At 47.7% G+C, this 15854-nt stretch overlaps 1 protein-coding gene across 2 annotated transcripts in view; it reads left to right on the top strand.

Moving 5' to 3' along the window:
* The window catches only part of LOC144114189 (uncharacterized protein CG3556), a 100967-nt gene extending 85591 nt beyond the window's left edge, over positions 1 to 15376 (top strand). For both annotated transcript variants that reach the window (XM_077647767.1, XM_077647768.1), the window contains exons 6-8: positions 9257 to 9404; positions 11294 to 11433; positions 15274 to 15376. In XM_077647767.1, the coding sequence (XP_077503893.1) occupies positions 9257 to 9404; positions 11294 to 11433; positions 15274 to 15341 (356 nt within the window). In that variant the 3' untranslated portion in view covers positions 15342 to 15376. The remainder of the gene's footprint in view (positions 1 to 9256; positions 9405 to 11293; positions 11434 to 15273) is intronic.
* Positions 15377 to 15854: the final 478 nt, after the last annotated feature.

The raw sequence follows: 15854 nt of genomic DNA on the forward strand, positions 1-15854 counted from the left end.
TTGAAGCACTAAAGTTTACCAACGCGAGAGGCATGGGCTGCTTCATCGCCAAGCCTGTACTGTTCCGTCCAACTGTGCCGCTGAGCAACGCTAATATATAACGCGTTTACGGCTCAAAAATGTCGAGTGGCATCCTGAGTGTACGCTATGGTGCAAATTTTCAAGGTTTTCGTTGCCAAGTACTTAAACTTACAAAAGCGACGTCCCTGCGCTTTCGGTCGGTCATAGGTCTTATCAGTTGCATGCAAGGTGCCCTCTGACCGTTTTATGCAAAGTGGGCACCGATTGCTTTCGAGCTAATGCCTGATACGATGCGAATTCAAATATTGTAGTCAGTGCATAACTGCGATATCTGGACCTGCGTCCCGGGATTTATTTTCTTTAGACACATGCCGAATTACTCTGGTCACGTGTCTGCGTGTTGCCAAACAAGGTGCCCTGTGTACTGTTTACGAAAAAAAGGTTCACTTCTCAAAACTCAAAAAGCAACAGGGTGGAAGCGTGCGTTTACACCGACATGTGCACCTATCTAAGATTTTTTACGCTTAGCAAGCGCGACTGACGATGATTTTTGCAAGCTTGCTCTAAGCGTGGTGCGTCTTCACGCTGAAAAATGACGCTTCCTAAGCATGACTCACAGGATGCTTAACGCTTGCCAAGTGCCAAGTGTGAGTGGAGGCAATTTTTTGTGCGCTTGTTTTAGGCGCGGTTTTAAGCGCTCACGCTTGCCATCCTTGAGTGGCGATATCCCGAACGCTAAACACGAAATAGGGGATTTTTACTTGCTTGGTGCGGCGTTCTCCTGCTCTGTAGGCTGTCAGAAATCGTTTAAAAGGGAGAAGGATGGATAGCTGGGGCTAGTTGGCAATAGTTCATTGCGGATTTAAAAGGGAGCTAAAAGGAGGTAATTATTGTTGTGCCATATTTATGAGCTTGGAGGCTGCTTTTAAAATACTGACGCCCACCATTAAAAAGCTAATTGCAAAAATTAAGTTTCAGTTTTCATCTTGCACCTATGTGCAAACAAGAACACTGCGCTGGGAGAACGTAACAAAAGATAGCTAGCTTTTTAGAAACTGGAATGTGCTTTATACTACAAGTAGTGTGCAAAAAATTAAGACATTCTTTCATAAATTCGTTGGCTGCTCTAACCATTTAACGGCACATATTGTGTGCTTACCGACTGCTCAAGACCAGCAATTCGTCATTGTGTGCTATGTTGCCTGGAATGACTATGCCTTCACAACAACGCGTTTTCTCGCGTATATACTGAATAACAAGCGGATTTCTAAACACTTAAAAAGTGGCCTATCTACGCCTATTCACTGCCGCCGCCTTTTCAATCTTAGTATGAGCCTGGAAGTTGGAAGCAAAAAGTTTATAATTTGTTTTTGTTGAAACTCTTGTTTCATGATAACATCTTATGATAAGACAGCGTATATCTAACGAAAGTAGTGCAAGAGGAGCTCATCTCATTTCAATATCGTTTAGGAGCTGCATTATGAAAGAATACTGATTCCGTAAAGTTGATTGGCTTTATCTCATGCCAGAAAATAAGTTTAAGAGTTCGAAATTTGCTAAGTAGTTTACTGAAGAACAGAAGCTCCGTTGAAGGCAGTGCAAGAGAAACTTTCATAAGGCATCTTACGTAAGTGCTCCTAGCGAGTCCTGCAATTAACCCTCTTATCTGCATTCTTACGACGTCATCACATCTACGTTTGTAGAGAAAATTAAGTGATGAATGCTTCCAGGCTTTACATGTAGGAGAAAAGCTGAGGAGCAATGTGCGAACGCGAAGTAAAACGAATTTTAAATTTGAGTGGAGCTTTTTATTGTTAATGAGTTACAAAAATGCCTTCCTAGAAGAACAACTCGACAAAAAAAATATAGGAACTAAAAATTAGGCTCAAGATGAATCCTTCATGCCGTTTTAAAGGAGCGCATGAACACTGCTATGTTAAGTCAGGTCGGAATGAAACGCGAGCACGCATATGCCGTACTTCCCCTTTACAGCTAGATATTCCTTTATAACCATTTTATGAATATATACTTCGGTAGACCTTTTGCTTTTAAGCATGAATCAGGCTAGTTGTGCCCTGCAGCTGCAGCAGCCATGTTTCAGACGTGCGGATATTGACAGAGAGGCGGACTATAAAGGAACAATGGAGGAGCGGCTCCTGGGCAATGCCGGGCTATCGGGGCGCTGCTTCCGAAAGCCTCACGCACACGCGCTAGCGTTCCAGGGCGCACTCTGCCGCTAACGCGGGTCATCGCGCGTTGAAATGGTATTCCTTGTCACTTTAGGTTTCGTATTCAGGGCAACAGCTCCATCGGGCACCGTGGAAATCCTGAATACCGTTAGGGAAGCCCCGCGCAAGACGCACTCATCCTTCTCAACGCCGTTTAAAATCGAGGCAAACCGATTCGCGCGTCTTAACTTACGTGACAAGTCCGGTTCGTATGCGCAAACAACACGCACGTGAGGCGGTCCTTGCAATGACCCGGATATTAGGTCCGCTTGAATCCCTGTGCCTGCATATCACTGTAGCGATAAAGTGTGATGTGACTTTGATAAGGAATGGTTGCTTTCATTTCCTATACTATCGGCAATCAGTTTGCATCCTTCAAGCACTGTTCATTTTACTTTTAGTCTCAATTTTGTTTTCAATAACCCGTGAACCTGCATCGCATTTCGCGCGAAATCGTAGCATTAATATCGAACTTAAGCAATACAACATGCTGCATATCAGGGCTGTGCCACGTGCCAATAACGCGTGGACGTCCGATGTGGGGTGTTGTTAGTGTGCGACATGGATGTGGCATTTCCGTGAACGAAGCTGTCTTCGACATCATTTCTCGCTACCGTTCGTTGGCGCACTGATATCAGCAGCCTGGCAGCTAGACAAACTGAAAGGCAGTGTCTAAACTCTTTTCTGCTCAATCAATGTAACGAACATATACGTACCAATGAAATTAGAAATTATGCGAAAGCTGGAACGTCCCCTCCTCTCGCGAAAGATTTCAGAAAACAGAATTTCAGAAGCCGAGGTGTGATTCCTAAACAGAATGTTAGCAAAAAATGCTTTACTGAAATAGCGGGCTTTTAAACGGCACTTTCAGCTTTCGGGTACCAGCTTTTACTTATCGTCAGGCCTTCATAAATACGCGCCTATAGATTTATATAGCGTCATGTCACCTCTGTGTGCTTTACAGAGACAAAAGAAAGAGCCGTGTCCAGACACCTAGTGCTACAAAGATGTTTATTAATACGCTAGCATTAGAGCGGTCACTACAAGTCGGAATGACGGCCGCCGTCTGTTCGCAGCCAGTGGCAGATGGTCCACCTCCTGCATGTCGGGCTACGAATGAACTTAGTATAATACCGATACGAACTTAGTATACTACCTCAGATATAATGAACATTAGCATTCCAACTCAGATATAACGACGTTTCGTGTGTTAACCCCTCGGATATAACCAACCTTAGTATGGCACTTCAGATACAACGAATTATAGTGCGTTAATCTCGTATATAACGAACGTTTGTGTGTAGACCTCGGATGTAACGAACCGAAGTGCACCGTTTCGGATATAACGAACATTAGTGTGTCAACCTCGGATGAAACGAACGTTTGGCTACTAACGCGACACATTCAAACGATCCACCGAGGATAGACTTTAGACTCAGCTTCTTGTATATAACATCCTCCATTATACGAATGAACTCTACAGCTTAAACACTATGATCTAAGTTCGTGAATTTCAGTTCCTTCATTATCTGTTTAAAACCGTTAAAAGCAACTTCTGGCAGAAATTTGGTCCGGAAAATAAAAATTGAAAAATACGCGAAGTTAATTTCCTAGGGGGTGCAATGGCATTCACACACTGTGACGGGCGCAGGCATTTGGTTAATGTTTCGGAAAGGTAAAGTGTATTGTAGCGGTTATTATACAGAGCACACTTCTTCAAAGGCGTAATTCGCCTGTAGAGACGACGGATTTTAAAGCTAACTTTCAGGTTACGTTTCTTTTTTTTATTATTACTATCATTATCGGTGAGGGCACGTGTCGGAGAAATCAGTGCCGTAAGTATACCTGCAGTCCCTTATCCTTGTAGCGAGGTGTGTTTAAAGACTCGGGGAAGAAAAGCACTATTTTCGCTTTGAGGCGTTACTAACTTTGTTCATGGATGAAAAGCCAACGTGATAATCAGAATCCTGAGAAGTGCACGAGCACTGCCTACGGGAAACGTTCGGTGATATTACGAAATATGCTTACGCCCTTACTCGAAGTCATGCCTTCCCGTCAGGTTTGTTTTTGATTTGCACTTTCTCAATCATCAACTTATACAGCTGCTAGCCAAGAGTACGAGAAAAACCGAGTCATTGCTTTCAGGCGCTAGGTACACTGCGGGGGTGAAAGCTTAGCTTTTGGGAGCTACGAACATTACTGCGCACTCTTGGCTCTCAGTGGAATGCAACTAGTTTATGGAAGCCAATATGCACACTTTCTTCCAATATGCACACATTCACACCTGGGCACACATTCACACTTGAGCCAATATGCACACATTCACACTTGCGAAAAATGGGCGTCATCCATCCATAGGCGCTAACTGTTATGCCAATTCAAGGATTTCTTCCGTTAGCGTTTGATTTATTACCTGCGAGTGTTTTATTGCAACTAATTGGAACTTGTCTGCTGTCGTACGTTTCTTATATCAACTCTTAAAGGGGCCATGCAATGGTCGTTCTTCATATTGCAGTTTTGTGCTTCAGTAACTAATACAAGACCTTATGATTCAATTTCCGAAATTTAACTGCCCTGGACGTGCTGTATATTCCAAAAAATGCGATCAAAATTGAGAACGGGAAAATCCTCCCACCGGCAAGGATCGCCATATTGAATGCTGTCGTGATGTCACCTGGGCATGCACGGAGCAACGTCGTCTGCTCTCGTTGCTGGAATGTGCGCTGCGAGGTTTCATTCCGCCCTGTACTTTCGCGAATGATCGAAGTAGCAGTCGTCCCCCTAATATGAGTGACTGGTGCCGCAAAAGCGATAATAACAATAACGCAGTTTTTCTTCGGTATAGGTAGGGTCCGGTCACACTGCGACGGCGATCGACGGTTGGTGGGCTGGTCGGTATGCAAATGCCGTCTCTGACGCACTGGTCGGTCACGCTAGACCGACGATGACGCCAGCACGATCAACGACCGCGTATCGTAGTAATGTTAAGAGTCAGCTTAGTGAGAACTGGCAAAGTGTGGTGGGGGACTAGTTGGTATGACATTCTATAAGCTTAAGAATTTTAAAACTTATTGTACCTCATGCTAGCCACGACGACATACGCGATGTGCGTGCGCCAGCGAAGATGTGCTTTCAATCGGTGCCTCCGCATAGAACCTATCGGCGAAACAAGCGACACTGGCAGAAAACGTCCCACGACGGTGCCGCTCGTTGCTCACCGCCGTCGCCTGGGCCTGTGCGGCCGAGCGAAAGCCTCACGCCCGATGAGGCGACGGCCGGAAAAACTGCGCTTGTGTACCTTATCCGTATCGAAGAAAGCGAAACGCCCGCCTACATATCATATCTTCACACTTTCTTACTAATCAGCGAGGAACTTTTGCCGTATTCTTTAATTTCTCTCGACGGACCACCGCGGCACCTTTCGTGACGAGGCCTAGCGAGTACGCAGGATTCGTGTGTGCGATTTCGGCGATTGCGGAGAGCGAATTCGCAAGTTTTAGCGCCTGCAAATAGCTGTCCAGCGTAGTTCTGGCTACGGTGCCCTCAAAGCGACGACTGCCTACACCGCAGGACGCGAGTACAATAAGGGGGAAGTGCCGATATGTGACCCGGTCTGCATAGAATGTGCATAAGGCAGCCGGCAGCAGCCGTCGGCGTCGACTGTGGACAACAAATCTGGTTGATTTCATTAATTCAAGTAATGTCCGAACGAATTTTTAGCTAAAGCGATCTAAAATTAAATTTTGGTGACTTAAGAGAAAGCAGATACAATTAGCGGAAAGCGCCGGTATCCTACGCGAAGTGTTTCCCAAGCAGGCGATATAGCATCATCGGCGCTTATTGCAGTCTTATCATAGTGCGTAAATGAGTAAAACTACAATTTGGGAGCAATACAACGGAACATTTAAGATAATGAGAACGCACCTGGCGTTTTATGCCACGCAAGCGAGCAGTATTGTATGCGCACAGCCATGTAAGCAACCTCAGCGCGGGGCTGCAGTTGTCGTAACCGTCGTGCTCCTCCATGGGGCACAATGCGCACGCACAGCAAAATGCTAAATGCGGTACTATTATTTTGAAGCGTTCATTAAGACGGCGGCGACTATTCATCGATGCGCAGTGAAAGCATTCGAGTCGCGTAGGGTTTTGCAAGCGGCTTGGTTCCTGCAGAAAGGTTCTATGAGTCGAAGGAAATGTATGTTCGGCTTACAAACGCGTACATGCAGCGAGGAAGTCGTCGCACTCGGCACTTTTCTCTGCTCCTTTCGTGCCTCAAGGTTACTGTAGTGCGCCTTTTGATAATTTGAGTTTATTATCGAGCCTATGAATAGCGGACAAGAACTTGGTAGCTAGCTACAAAACGCCGCGGCTCTCACGGCGCACATCGGTGAAGGCATGCACGGCACGTGCCGCTTTTCACATACGGGAGCACTTGACTGCTCAAAAGAGACCACACTCATAACATACGAACAGCATGCTTCTAAGCGTAAATAATAAAGCAGGGGTGCATCGATTCTGTTTCCTCAACAATCGGAAAGCGGGTGCCACGAGCAAGTCCGCTTTCCCAAGGATCACTCAGCTCGCGTACTAAGTTGAAGGCTTCCCAAAAGAGTACACGGAAAATGCATTCTATTTCGCTAAGCTAACAGAAAAAACTTTTCGAGCGACCGCTGTCTACGGTGTGCATGCAAGCACCTCAACAGCTCGCAGCAGACGACGCGGGGCGTGTATGCACTCGTGACGTCAGCGATCAGATGTTGCCAGGCCAGCAAGCAGTTCGCAGAAGAAACGAAAAATATTCGTTTTAAAAATATTTACCGCCCAGAATCCACTAAAATTTCGGGAAATTTTAATTTAACCTGTTGGGAATTAAAGGCGATAAGCAGGGCATGCGTGAAAATAGGCTGTCATGTCCACTTTAAGAATCAAAAAGCAGGCATGGTAAAAGGGAGGTACCCGAGATTGAATCTCATTATTTCACTTCGGATTCGCAAATCAACCTCGTTAAGGTGCTAACTCTCAAGTTGAATAAACGCAACGCACTTCTGCGGAAAATGTGCTGAGAAGGCCCCTGCAAAGAACGATACAGCGTGCCGAGCTCCTTAATGGTGCATGTTGAACTGCGGCAGTGGCTACTGTGGAGTGAACTATGGAGTGACGGATAGGCAGAAAAAGGAAAATGCGTGAAGCTTTCGGTCAGGCCTGGCTGCTGCAGCGCGCCCGGATGCCGACACGCGGGCACTACACCGCATCTCAGTGTATATAAGCACTATCACTGTATAAGCATTTCACCGTATGAGCACCGAGTAACCTCCTTCGCAACGAGCCCCCATTCAGCGCTGAACTTACTGCGAGCCGTTACGGAGCATTCTTTGAGGTGGGATGCGCTGACTTGCTGCACGTCATCGTCTGACACATAAATTCTTTCGTGTCTTCCTTTCCGCTTCCGCAACCGCGGAGGGCAGGAAGCCAGCGTGAGATATACAACGTTCTTACAACTCCAGTGGGTGTGAGAGGGGTATAGACAGAACTCTACTCGCATGGCAACCCTCTAAGGGTCGTATTCAGGACGTGATACACCAGTTGTATATGGAGATCTAGACGGCAGCCAGGGCAGTCTATTCTCCCAGCGGGAAATAAGATTGGGGAAGAAACGAAAGGAGGGTGTGGTTGGGCAGGGAAAAATCGCTATTTATCAGAAAATTGTGAGCATTGGCACAGTCATAGATTAATCATGACGGAAGAATAGGGTATAGTTTAGTTTAGCGTATGTAAATTAGAGGAGGAGTTACAGCTGTTTTTTTTCTGCATTACGTCTTTCTCATTGAAGATTGCGTATTAAAAGTCGCGGTTTGTTCGTTAAAAACCGTGATGACTGCCTGGTCACTGTAATGCTCTGACTCTTGATACAACACTAGGAGAGGATAAAAGTGCACTCATGCCTCATATTTGTTACCGTATCTCTCATGGAACATTGTCTAAGAAGGACCACTTTCTCAGAGGAGGTGCTTGTGTTCTTTAGTGTTCCTGCTTTTTGCGCTATGGAACCTAATGTGAATTACCCACTAGCTCGAACAATCACCCTTCCACTTTCTCAGAGTTCGCCTCTTTCTGCTGAGTTCCATTCTGTGAAACCCCGGTTTAAAAATTGATTCGACTAAAAACTTCATGCGAGTTGTTTTTCTCTTGTTTATTTCAACATAGATACAGTACTGGGTGTCATTTCTGTGCGACTTTTCATGCAACAATGGTTAAAACACGTTTGTGCTTATCGCATCGCATCATCGCATCGAATCATTACTGCGATGACTGCGCATATGCCCCAGTCACATTGACTCGCGACATTGCCGTGAGGCTACTGTGTCGACGCGCTAAAAACCACAGGCTGTGCCGTCTTCCATGGAACTGTGCGAAAAAAATTTTTTCCCCAAAAGACCAAATAATTATCAAAAATTGAAGTCACCAGTTATCGCAGGGAGGCACGGGAAAGCACTAGGCGAGCACCTTATCCTTCCCACTTAATTACTTTTCCTCCAGTACCTCTGTCATCTAAGCACATTTGGAAGGTCATATCAATGTTTTCGTCAATTTCTGGACTTTTGTTTTCAAGCAGGTAGGCTCCGTATATAATGTCACATTTTTCGTCGTGCCCTCCGCCGAAATAGTCGGCTGTCTGTTCTGGTGAGAGGTTCGGATCAAATGCAATGACACAAAATACACTAGATCAATAAGTCGATCGTGAAGACAGACGGTGGAAGCATAGCCCGTCTGATCTAATTAGGGGGCCACGCGGAGTTTGTTCACCTGCTCACCGCGTGCAGGTTGTAAGGCCTTCCCCTGAGCAAGCACGGAGCCTGTTCTGCCGTGCTCCTTATTTTCCGCGAAACGTCCCGCTGGCCCTATGCCTTATACCGTTTCCGGCCCCGCAATTGTCTCGGCCTTGTGCGTTGACTCGGTGGGCTGAGCGCGCCGCACCTGAGGCAGTTTCTCCCTCGCTCTGCACGCAGCCCACGAACCGGAGGAAATCACCGTGTGGTACTCGCTGTGGATGGGAGATGACGCCACGAACCGTTCGAGTACCACAGTGTGGGTGAGGGAGAACGCCACCGTGTTTGACGTCATGAACGCTGGCGCACAGAAAGACCGGCGGTTCAGGTGAGTCGTAGAGTCACCGGCTGGCCGTCACGTCCTAAGCGCGCCCCTCGAACAGGCCAAGCAGTATGCAGTAAACAGAAATATAGTGACGACGCAGTACTCGCTTAGGAGTAAGGCTTGCTGCTTGGACTTCATTTTTGTTTGCGTTAATATCGCCAATATATCATTTGTAACTCCCCGCCGCAGAAGCTGCTCAGGTGTGAGGAAAACTGTGCGCAGCTTTTTTTAGTGCAAAATTGCAAGAAATTCGGCAATTAGCTCCACGGCGATCAGTCATGGTTTGAGAAAGTGGACGCAGAAACACCAAGCTTCCTAGCTCGCGAGGCAAACAGAACTCGCCGCAGAGGTCATTCACTGTTCAGCTGAAGCTACAAGCAGGTGCGAGTATAGATGCGTTGTGGGGCGAGTTGGTGCATTTCGATTTGAACGATACGGGTTACGCTATTTAGACGATCGTAAAATGGACATGACGGGACTGGCGCTATGTTACAAGTAATTTTATTTGACATTCAAGTAGACATACATAAAAGTGGTTGCAGAGGCGCAGAATATTCTCAGTGCAGAGAAAAGAAATACACGCACAAAAAAGCACATCGCCGTGGTTTCGAGGAAACACAATTCCCTATTAAGATCGACTCTTCGGTGATGAATTGTTCTTAATAAAGCGTGCTTTAAGAATTTCTTGCGGTGCTACCTCCTTGCACCTGCGCAGAATCTTAACGTCCGTTAGCACAGGCTCGCACTTGCCCGTCAAGCAATGCATCAGTGAGTGATCTGGTGAAGCATCGTCCACATTTGATGGTGGTGATGATTAATCTTTTCGTCACTCCAGGGCAGTTATGGCCAAAGAGCGACATGGCGCATGGTGTCTTTGTCTACCCAAGGGGGGGGTGTCAAAGACTCATTTCCCAAGCATTTCACCCCTGGTAAGCCAGGCCACCAGGCCTGAGGAAAACTAGTACCCACTGTATTACCGGTAATTACCCAGCGGCACTGGGGATCGAACCGAGCACCTCCCGCATGAGAGGCGGATGCTCAAAGCGCTAGGCCATCGCTGCGGTACAGATGTGTACATTTGAGCTGTCGCGACGGGGAACAGTTTTCTTCTCATTCAACATTTCACTCCAAGTCTCTTGTGTTCACGGGTGTTGGGAGAGGGTGCCGTGTTGACAATGGTCGTTAAAACCCAACTCTAACAACAACAATTTCTCAACCATCAGGTTCTCCGGACCACTTAGGCGCATGAATTTATCCTTAAAGTGTTGAAATCTGTGCGCCTATTGGAAACTGCTACCCCATCTCGGACTGTTCCGCGCGTGCGCAAGTAGTAAGACACGTGTGCACTTGTTTCCACTACTGGAATCATTCATGATTGAATCAGAAGTACGAGGATATCCTATCGAGTTTTCTGCTGTGTCTGTCGCCGTAGAGTGCAATCGCAAGTGAAATTTTGATCTGGTCTTCCCTTGTGCAGCACCCCTTCATGTGTAATGCACGCCGCAATCAATAATGCACTTCCGGAAACTTGAGCCTCTTCAAAGAGCGTGCATCCAATTCGAAGCACAAACATTGATAAGGAAGCCTAGAACGCCTGTAGTCTGTAGCAGCCCGGAGTTTTAAATCTCCTAATGGATGCCTCAAGACGTCCCTGCTTAGGATGCAAATTAAAGAAATGAGTCCTTTGACGTAAGCAGGACTTTCAGGAGCGATGTTCTAGCTCATTCTCTGTGAACAAAAGCAGTTCGAGTCACGAGTGCAGAAAAGTTCGCAGTGCAAAAAAAAAATCTGTAATAAAAGCAGGTATCAATAGCCCATGCTCTATTAGAGAGTTAACTTTGTTCCAATAGATCAATACCAGTGCAGCTGATTTCGCCTTTCCTCCCTGTCAGATTCGAATACGACACGGCCAGTGGCCTCGGACCGTATGTGGTCTCTCTCTCCGGAGTGCCGCGGAATGTGGAAGCCGGACACTTTTGGCTCGCTCACGTCATGAACTTCGACACGGGACTCGTCACATCTCTCTCCGTCGGTAAGCGTTCTCAATGCGGACTTGCGAGAAAGGGAGAAAAGGTGTATGAATTCGGCTTCAACATCGTCACCTCTATGCGGAGCTGTATTGCATCGAAATATCAGTAGGAAATATTCTTAGTCGTTGAGCGATGCACCAGGGTCGCGCTAAAGAGTGCTTGTGGTAAACTATATAGAAGCAGCTTTCACGAAATCCGCTTAAAATTACGTCTGTGCAAACGTCGTAAGGAGTTTGACTACCTTTGATTGAAGTACGTATCCCGTGAAGCCGAAGCTGACACTCACCATCTACTGTGGGTCCGCCCGGATTTAGTGAGGGAGAGAGACTAATGGAAATGCAGGGAGGTTAACCAGGAAGTGCCTCGTTTGCTTCCCTTCGTGTGGAAAGGGGATGAAGGGAGCGAAAGAAAGAGATAAGAGGAATGGGATATGAAAGCACGGTAAGCCCAACTTTAAAACCGACAAGAATCTGGCATCCGGTTGCAGCGGCTCTTTAGCCGGAGAGTTTCGCATTCCATGATGTTTGGACGCGAGGATCGTATCATCAGTCTCTCCTAGAGTTGGCTAGTTCTGCAAGCCTCTTTACATTTATATAACCATCGCCGTTGTTTCATTCATATAACCATTTATATTTTATGCCCTGAGCAATAAACTCCGCTAAAAAGTAAAAAAAAGTCATGTATAGCTATCTCCTCGCGATTGCGGGAAGCTGCTGAGGGCGCAGTATAGCTTGGAGTTTTCAGCACTCAGAGTTCTGCCAAGGTATTACGCGGAGCAATACACGTCCGATAGTTCGGCAGCGTGCAAACAGTGCGCGGAATTATGGTTTACCACGGCCCTGCTTCCCCTGAATGGCATCGTAAATGTCTGCGAAGACGTAGTTCAGTTGCATAACCTCATAACCGTCGAAGCATGGGTACGACGCTTCGAAGAAACTAGAGGGCAAGACTGCGGGAGAAAGGGACTTGCACCATCAAGCAGAGCAACGTATAAAAGCAAAGTGGTCATTTTGATGAATGGACGTTTTTAAGCCTGAGATAGCAGTATCTGAAAATCTGACCCAAGGAAACCGACATTCTTCGCGAAGCTTGTCGCGGAAAAACCACAAAATTCTCGAGGCAGTCAATAAAACGCCTACCTTGAATCATAAGGCTAAGACACATGAGCCCATAGAGTACGCCGCAACGACCGCCCGTACTCCTGAACGATGTTCCGCAGTGATCAGGATAGAAAAAAAAGGCAACTGAAAGAGAGAGAGAAGCTCGTGAAGAACAGAATAGGAGAGAGGCGGCGAGCCAGGGAGGCTAAAGGAAAGAGGGTAGGGGGTGAGGGGGAAGGTGAGAGCATGGGGTCTTAAATCGAAGTTTGGATCGAGACCATTCCACCAGAAACACTGCTCTGATTGCCGTGTACCACCTTGGACTCGTGAGCGCTTTCCCTTCTGTTTCCCGTTCATCGATTCGTATTGTTCCTCATAACAGTCGTGTCGGAGAGAAACAACGATCAGACGCGGGAACAGCAGCCGCTTTCCCTTTCCCCTTCTATCTTTTCCTCTTGCCCCCTTTCCGCCCCCGCGTGCGCTTCGTCGTTCAGAAATCGGAAGAAATGGGAGCGGAGAGAAAATAAAAGAAGAGGGACTGGAGTGAGAAATGGAGGTAGATTGGGGAAGGCGAAATGGGGGAAGAGGGGCGGGTTCTGAAGCCGGCCGACAAGCGGAGCAGCACAATCGGCTCCTTTCACCATTCAAGGCCGCGCGCCGCCGTCTCCGGGATACGCCGGAATGGGGCAGGAAAACGGCCCATCTCACGTTTATAGCCGCGCGAGACGCCCTCCGCTCCGCCGCCACGTACGCGCCGCCGCGACGCGGGCAATAGGCCGGCGGGGGCCAAGTGGAGTCGACCCGCACCCCCCCCCCCCCCTCCACCCCGAGAGGGGCAGCCAGCGGCGGACGAGGCGACAAAGTTTGGTCCGCGCGGGTCCATCGATCTGCGCGCGGGCTTACTTTCCTCGGAGACCGCGGATACATAAGCCATAAAGGACGCGTGCGCCCTTGCCTGGCTGACGACGACGCAGATGCAGAAGAGGGCGCGACGAAGGGCGGCAGATGTACGCACGGCACCCGAGAGACCAAAGCAAAAAGAGGAAAAGTGCGTCATACCCGGCGAGAAATGGGAGAACAAGAAGATGGGCGGCCGGGAGAAGAAAGAGAAGTCGCTGTCGCGGTGGTGGGAAATGGACCCGATCGATACGTCTGAAACCGCTTGGTCGCCTTTCCATGAATGGGCAGGCGGCCGTGTACACGCGGTTCCAGCTATGTGTGTCCCTGGCGCGCGCGCGCGAGCGCTTCGGCGGCAGCGGCAAAGTAAGTCCCCCATTGCGGACGCCGTTCGAGCGGCTGCTTCCGCGGATAGTAAACAACTGGCCCACGAAGCTGTTTTACTGTAAGGCCCCGCTCGACGACAAAAACGTGTCGGTTATTTTACTCTCTTTCCTCCTTTTTTTTTCTTTTTTTCTTGTCCCGCGCGGACTCGTCGAGCAGCAAAATTACGCGCTTGATCGCCTCCCAGAGATCGTGTCCTTTGCATCAAATCCTTTACGGCGCCGCTCGTACGACGTCATGATTCAGCTGGGCGCTTGTATGCGCGACGCGTCCCTCGCAGAAAGGTCCGCTGAGCAAGCGCACCCGGTCGGATATTTCCGTCCGGGGCGCATCCTTGCGAGCTTTATTCGTTCGCTCCGGTCCGTCTGCGCTGCAGTGACGTGGGCGTCGTTACGTTGGGCCCCGATTTTCCCGCCTCAGCCTTGTGCTGCGTGTGTGCCCGCGCGGGTGCAGAAGCAGAGGGACGCCAATGAAAAAAAAAGAAAAAAAGTATCGCGTGTACAAGCTTACACGAGAGTGGGCAACGTTCTGGCTGGTACGACTACGGCCGGGAAGAAGAAGTGAACAAGTCTCGGTCTCGCGTGAACTGTTGCTCGAACCGTTTCCCTGCCATTATGTCGAACTAGTCCTTCACTAGTGTTTTCTTTAGCCACTAAGGTAGTCACAACTTCTACCGATAAGTGATCAATGGAAGCACAAAACGCTATTAAATCTTCAAGAAATCTGTACCTTTCTATCTCGGGACATAGAGTTTCTCAAACTCAAGAAAAAACAGGTGCCACCACGCATTAGAGTTTTTTTGGAGAGTACTTCATCCATCGCGACTGTTCCGGGAAGACGTGGTTTCGTAATTAGTTAAATAGCCTGGCTAGTGTTGGGCCGGAAACGTGGATTCTGCCTCCGAATCGGTAGCTGCGCCGCGATGCTCGCCGAAATGCACATAATAAATTATTTTACAAGTGCATTTCTCACTTTTTCCATAAATTTAACAATAGTGAAAGTTTGCTGTAAGCCTGGTATTGAACCCTTCACAGCATTTCCTGCAGTAAGTCGTACTGAATATACTTTTTTCTGCCCAACAATAGCGAAGCCAAATGCGAGACCCCTTCTTCCCGACGCTGTGCGCCTCTCCACGGTGGGTGAGCTGTATAGCAACGCCACGTTTCCCTCTGGGTAATTTTGAAAAACTCCATGATCTCGGGCCTCACTGTTCTACGCCTCCTGACGCCAGCTTTCTAAGGCCGTCTATACTTGAGGGTAACCTTGTGCGGTTGTGCAGCTGACGCTACGAGCTTCAAAAGGGCGCTAATCGCACGCGTTCACGATCCCACTACACACAGGTCTGGAAGCCATCGCCTAGGGCTCGTAGCTTCAACTGCATAGCCACAAAAAGTTGTCGCCAAGTGTACGAAAAATTGTCGAGTGCATTCAGTCACTGATTATGTTTTCTGCCCCTTCCAGGAATTGGCACGCATGTGGTAAAAGACTCCGACCACGTGATCATGTGGTACAAGCACGTAGTATACTGAGTGAATATAAATAAACTATTCGTTTCTAGCTGTTATTTGCGTTATTTCGTTTGCATTACTTCCCACGTAACATACTGCGTTCAGCTTTTGCAAACACTATTAGTGGCATTTGCAAAGATTGCCTTTTTATATGGAGCTCTCAGAGGTAGTCAGTGCTTTCGCAGTAATACAATTGTACTGCCGTTGTAAATTTGCAAAAATGTCTGCTGTCCTCATACCTGTGAAAAAATACATTGAAACTGTAACTATATCCCAGTAAATGCTGGATCGTGCATGACCGTATAAATATACAATCATTTTATGTGATCGACATGCACATTCAGACTCTGCTTTGGGATTATTAGTCAGGTAATTTTCAACCGTACACATGGACTACGACATGGTGCTTTGATTTGCAGATTTAAACGATCATATTCCATAAGGATGGTGAATTCTCACTATCGCAACACGTTCCTCTTCTTGCCTGTGCCACGGCGCCTCTCAGCATGAAAACACTCTGGCTCTTTTCGAAGG

The sequence above is a fragment of the Amblyomma americanum genome, chromosome 1, assembly GCF_052857255.1.
Source record: "Amblyomma americanum isolate KBUSLIRL-KWMA chromosome 1, ASM5285725v1, whole genome shotgun sequence".
Taxonomy (NCBI): domain Eukaryota; kingdom Metazoa; phylum Arthropoda; class Arachnida; order Ixodida; family Ixodidae; genus Amblyomma; species Amblyomma americanum.